We start from the raw sequence: 6,661 nt of genomic DNA on the forward strand, positions 1-6,661 counted from the left end.
GTATCAAAATCAATCAATATAATGCATCATAGAATCAATATGTTCAATCATGCTTCATCATAACATTTCAAATAAGATATTTTCATAACAAAATATCATTCATCCAATTCATGCATCATTTCATAAATCATGTCAGAAAAATATATTATAATTTATCGATAAATCTAAAAAAAGTAAAACATTACTTATCTCGAACGCATTCCAATAAACTCACATAATTCTATAAATTTTTTTTCAAAAATTTTGTTCGTAGATCATATCGCGATATCCCATGATCAAACATCCACAATCCTATACAGAATTAATTTCAATAATTAGAAAGAATACGAGTACCATATTTCAACGATTTAGATTGGATCTGATCATCTAATTTTATCTAATCAAAATCTAATTAGGACCTAAATGATCCAAAGTTTGACTATCAGATCAAATCGAATTCAAAGTGATAGGACCGAGATTTCTTCATTGATTTCATAAAATCAAGTAGAGAGAGATAATTAGAGGAGAGAGAATTCATAAGGTACAATTCGAATTGATCAGGTGACATAATCTAACATTACGATTGGTCCAATATCTCGATTGGTGAAATCAACATGATCAAATCAAGTCATGGCTAAATCGAAATCATGGATGATCAAATCTAAAGATTCATGGTCTGATCAAGGTGGGTGCCAGTACGCTGTCTGACAATCATGGATCATGATTCTTCATTAGAATCAGATTAGGACTATTAAAAGAAATTTCTTCATTCACTTATCTTTTTAGAGAGAGAATCAATTAAGAGAGAGAATATTTTAGAGAGAGAAAATTTTAAAGAGAAAAAATTCATCTTGAATTCTTCAGACAATATGATTCAACAAATTCGATCGATCAGATCAAATCATGCTCAGATTATCATATGGATAATTCAATAAAATCATGAAAAATAGAATCTTAAAAATACCTAATCTGATCAAAGTGGGTGTCGGTATACCGTCCGACGATTGCAGATCAAAAATTCATCACTAGGATCATTTAAATTCATCATCATTCTTCTCAAAATTCTAAAAAATTTTAGGAGAGAGAAATACTTAGAGAGAGGATTCTAAAGAGAGAACATCCAATTCTAGAGAGAGAAAATACTAGTTCAGGTTGAAGAAAGAGAGGAAAGAGAGAGAAACTCTCTTTCTCATATTTTATTATTTATATCATTATTTATTAATTAATTTATTTTATTTTTTTCTTCTTTTCTTTCTTTTTTTTCTTTTTCTTCACGAAAGAGAGAGGAGAGAAAATCCTATTTATTATTATTATATTATTATTATTTTATTTTTCTTCTTCTTCTTTTTTTCTTTTCTTTCTTTTTTTCCTTTTTCTTTTCTTTTTTCCTTCTTTTCTTTTTTTTCTTTTCTTTCTTCTTCTTTTCTTTTTCTTTTTCTTTTCTTTTTCTTTTTCTTTTCTTTTCTTTTCCTTCTTCTTCTTCTTTTCTTCTTCTCGGTTTTAACTTGGGCCAAAACAGGGGACGAGGTGGTCCCCTCCTTTGCTCGACCGATCAAGGACCGCAGCCGGCATGACGGTGGCCGGCGACAAGGGCCGACGATCCCATGGCTCGGAGGGACCAAACCGGTGGTCGGCGGTGACCACTGGCGTCGGAAAATCGAAGAAAAAATAGGTAAAATAGATGTTTCTTCCGCAATAAAATCCGGTGACTCCGGTCGCCGGTGAGCGTGCACACAGGCATGGGAAGAAAAGGGGAGAAGAGAGAAAGGGGAGGAGGCTTACCTCCGACGCCGGCGAGGCTTTTTCGGCGAGCAATTGGATGGGCACAGGGATGGATCTCCACGGTGGTTTTCCTGCGATTGCCGCCGACTGGATCTCGGGTCTTTGGTGGAAGGGAGAGAGGAGAGATCTCCTCCTTAAATAGAGCCAGAGGGGGCTCTTTTCCGACTCCGATTGGGAGCCGGTGAATGGAGGAAGAAGACTCACTTCGGGAGTCTTCTCCTCTGTTTTTTTTTTTTTTTGTTTGGGCTTTGGTGGGCTGGGATTCTTTACTCGGGCCGGGCCATCACAGTAACCCTATTAGTTTCTTCTTCTTTTTTGTTTTTTGATGAAGTGGGAGGTAGAACCACCCAATTTCATTAGTGAAAAAATATTTACAGAAGATGGTGCGTCAAGCTGAAGGAGTTTGACAGCAGGTCAAAAGGTTTGGAAAGAGGAATTCAATTACAGCTTTGTGTTGTCAGGTTGTGCAATTAACAGATTTTCAGATACATGTTTTGGGTGCTGTGGTAGGTTTTGAAATGTTGATACAGGTTCTCCTATTTTTAGAGCAGGCTTTCTAGGTTTTAGATTTCCAGACTGTCAGAATGTCTAATTTTGTTGCTGCTCTGTTCTTTGTTTACCGCTTCTAGGAGTGCAGTTGCAGACTATTCAGAAGAATTCCGGACGTCTCTTTCATCCAAAATTTTGTAGCAGGTCAAGTAAACAGGTATTGGCTTGTAGTTTCGTTTGGCTAAGCCAGCCTCTCAACGTTGAGTAGGTGATTTCAATTGTCTTGATGTAGGAGTTCGCTTGAAACCGGAAGATCCTATTGTTGCGTTCCTTCCAGATGCACCATAGTTTTGCAACAGCAATGCAATCCTATTCTAGCTTTGGGATGTTGTGAGGTAGGTTCTCCCTCCACTCTCCCCATAGTTCGTGGATGCTGATTGGAAGTGATGCTATAGATAGCTGCAGGGTGAGATATAGCCATATGTGCTTGGAGTTTCTACATGTAAAGAAGAGATGATCAATGCTTTCCTCCTCCAATGCTACTAGTTTCTTTGTTACATGAAGAACTTTGCTTTGGTGTGCATTATTTATTGAATTTTACTATGATCAACATGATAGTTTACCTTCAGACCCAGAAGGGGGAAAAAAGGTGTTGCTGCCAAGCACATTAGCATAAATATTCATTCATTGGGCAACACGAGGGCAACATAGAAGCTTCCTTCAACTGTGATAAAACATAAGAATCATGAGCTTGTCTTTCGAGTGTAATCCTTTTTAATCATCTTCTCTTAGAAAAAAAAAAATTCCTTTATTTTTATCATTAGCACAGAATTTGAGCAGATCAAACTCCTAACTATGTCAGAGAAGCCATAGCTAGCATGCAGCTTGAAACTCTTATACCTGGATAGAAGCTAACAAAATACAGGCTTAGTCAAACTAAACATGGGAAATTGAAATATCTCAAAACTCTCATCCCTTAGAATGTTGAACACGTTAGTTTAGGTTGACAGCTAGTTGAGTTGGAATTATGAATTTTGGAATTTTGACCTGAAGACAAATCCAACTAGAAGACTATTCTCTCAAGTTCTCTGCAAGAAGATGAAGTGACCTTGGAACAGGAGGCATGTTTACGTCGACGACACCCTCTAGAATTTGAACAACTTGCCCCATTGATGGCCGGTGAAACTCATTATCCTGAATACACCAACAAGCAACCTTACAGGCTCGATCAAGCTCTTCCAAGTCAGCATCACCATTCAACTTGAGATCCAACAAGCTAAGAACATCTTCTTCTGTAACTTTATGAACAGCTAATGCAGGGAAAAAGGCATTCTTTCCTTCTTCTGATTGCTCTGCATTTCTCCTGCCTGATATGATCTCCAAAAGCATCATCCCATAGCTATAAACATCAACTTTGGATGTGATAGGCACACCGAAGATCCATTCTGGTGCAAGATAGCCTATGGTTCCCCTCATTGTCGTCAGAACTCTACTGCAGTCACGGCCCACAAGCTTTGCAAGACCGAAACCTGCCAGTTTTGGTACAAAAGAGGCATCCAGGAATATATTCTCTGGTTTGATGTCACAATGTATGATGCAGTCCCTGCATTTCTCATGGAGATAAGCTAATCCTCTAGCGGCTCCAAGGGCAATCTGGTACCTGGTTTTCCATTCCAAAATCGTGGAATTGCTTTGAAATAGCATAGTGTCTAGAGAACTGTTTGGCATATAATCATAGACCAGCAACCTTTTAGTCCCTTCAGAACAGAATCCACGAAGGCGAACCAAGTTAACATGCTGAATCTGTCCGATAGTTCTCACCTCGGTTCGGAATTCCTTCTCCCTTTGATGAAGACCTTCAAGCTTCTTTACAGCAACGACAGTCGAGTCAGGTAGGAGCCCTTTGTAGATGGAACCAAAACCTCCTCCCCCTAATTTCTCTGTAAAATTTTTGGTTATTCGCTGCAGGTCACCATACTTAAACAGCACCAAATTATTTTCCATGGCTTTTGCAATACCAATCATTCTTCTCTGTCGATATCCTGAAATCAGCATGAAAGAAGCAATTGCAGACAATGCTAAAATGCTGACCACCGCACCCACCACAGCTCCAATAAGTAGTTCCTTACTGGATTTTTTATTTGGCAGCTTCGAAGCAGCTAGACGGAGGTAAAGGGTCTCCCCGATCGATCCATCTGACAGCTGTTGTAAATTAAGCAAGTCTCCATACCATACAGTGCATCCCCTACTATAAGCATAAGCAGTACAAGAGCAATTCTTCAAGCAAGCTAATTCACAATCTTCACTACTAGCAACTGCTACAGAATGGTTATTAATGGGCAATCTCATACCAGGCATCATAAAGAACTCATCTTTATCCCCATGACCCGAGCTCTTGGTACTGCACTGCAATGGAGTGTTTCTCACGCAGCCCTGACTCTGATCGCCCAAATCCCAATTGCTCGGAGAAGCCTCACTGAAGCCCTTCAAACAGCTGCAGAAGGGCAGGCTCTTCTCATTGCAGCTGCCAAAAGGACCACAGAGAGCGTAGACATCACACTGACGTTCGGGTTGAGACCAGAACAGCATCCACTGCTGGTTTTCCTCCAGCCAGGTCAGCTGCTTGACTTGCCCTAAGGTACCCATAACAAACCTCGAGATCATCTTATCATCGATAGGAGAGTAGGTGAAGTAGTTCTCTGTCGCATCGGAGACATACTCAAAGTTGTAGATATCTTTTGATTTCATCTGAGGAACAGCAGTGAAGAGATGTCCATTCCAATATCCACTGCTCCAATACTGCCTGACTCCGTTCCATACTATGAAGTACTGGCTGGAACCATGGGGGTCTATCCCAAAAGAGAAGATCCCAGGAGCAGGGTCATCAGAATTCTTCCAGGAACTGAGATGCTGCCTCTCTCCAGTCACCTTGTTCATTCCAAGCTTGCATCCAGGTAACAATGTGTCAGTTGGGTGGTCAAAGCTCCGCCAGAGGACTTTGGATGGGTCAGAGTCGTCTCTAAGAACAAGGTTTCCAGAGTCTAGGATCACAGCGGTTGCAGAGTTGGAAGCTATGGAGGCAAGGTTTGTAGACCAGACTTGCATCTTGAACTGATTGAGGAGAACCAGATTGCCATCATCAGAGATTCTGAGCTCTGATGAGGTTGGATCAGAGATGGGTGTCTCCCTGTTTGCTACCCAAACTGGAGTGAGCTGTGAGACCTTGTTGAACCAGATGCCTATGTAGTAGTTGTGGGCGGATTTGTTACCTGGCTGGAAGAAGCCTAGCACAAAATTGCCACCTTGTGAGATTATGGTCTGGTTTCCTGAGAGAGGGTGGTTCATAGAGATGGAATTGGCTGCAAAAGTGTGCGGGATGTTAAGAGGGCTAAGGAAGATAAATAGGAAAGAAAAGAACAGAGGATGACTCATGGCTGCTATACTACGGAGTAAGAGGAAAGACATGGAAGATATTAGAAGAAGAAGAAGAGGAAGGCCATGGCTGCTATATTATTGACTAACAGGTGAGACATGGAAAAGCCGAGCATAAGACAACTTAAATAGATGCGTAGGACATGCTTGAGTGGTCTTCCATCGACCTCCCAGTCAGTGAGGCCCCGTCCTTACGTTGAGGTCATTCCAATCGGTATCACATAGCTCGAAAGACTTTGACTGGTTAAGGTCTTACAAAAAAAAAAAAAAAAAAAGCAAAAAAAAAAACTGGATGACTAATTTTGATTTAAATTTACTAGATTTATTTAACTGTGGTCAACATCCTATAAATTTTGAACAGTGATGTTGAAGCGTGGCTTTGAGGTTCATTGACTATTTTTGTCACGCCTCCGACCGAGATTGTGAATCGAAGATCGCGGCAACCACCGCATACTCATGAAGAACTCTCTCCATAAGCATGCAAGGCATCTCATCACGATATCAATAAATCGCAGTAGAAAAAATTTAAATAATTATTATTCAACTGTAATTCAAGTAATTAAATCAAATGTCTTACATCCAATAAATTTTTTTTTAACAATAAAACAATAGGTCTAAGTTCAATGAAGTTGACAATGCTAATCTCGCTTCTAAAAGCTCTGTCCCATATTTCATCCCACGCTCGAAATTAATTATCTGAATCTGAAAAATAGAAAGAAAGGTAATGAGCTAGACAGCCCAGTAAGTAACAAATATCTCAACTAGATATTCCAGATATTATATAATTTTCAAGAATAATGCTGTAAATAAACATAAAAATATATTTCATGCTGATTTAATGCAAATTTAATAATTTCAAATATTCACATATAATATAATTATAAATCCGATTCGATTCAAAACAACTCGTAACTCAACAGCCTTGACTATGACCAACGTTTAACCTCCATTGGCGGAGTCCACAGAATACCAACGCACA

The 6,661-nt window shown here is 39.5% G+C and overlaps 1 protein-coding gene across 1 annotated transcript; it reads right to left on the reverse strand.

The window, feature by feature from the left end:
• Positions 1-3,206: 3,206 nt before the first annotated feature.
• Positions 3,207-5,761, reverse strand: LOC105035201 (G-type lectin S-receptor-like serine/threonine-protein kinase At2g19130). Its single transcript, XM_010910654.4, has one exon. It carries the CDS (start codon positions 5,713-5,715, stop codon positions 3,322-3,324), a length of 2,394 nt encoding a protein of 797 aa, XP_010908956.3. The 5' UTR covers positions 5,716-5,761; the 3' UTR covers positions 3,207-3,321.
• Between the last annotated feature and the right edge of the window lie 900 nt (positions 5,762-6,661).

The sequence above is a fragment of the Elaeis guineensis genome, chromosome 5 (genome assembly GCF_000442705.2).
Source record: "Elaeis guineensis isolate ETL-2024a chromosome 5, EG11, whole genome shotgun sequence".
NCBI classification, from domain to species: domain Eukaryota; kingdom Viridiplantae; phylum Streptophyta; class Magnoliopsida; order Arecales; family Arecaceae; genus Elaeis; species Elaeis guineensis.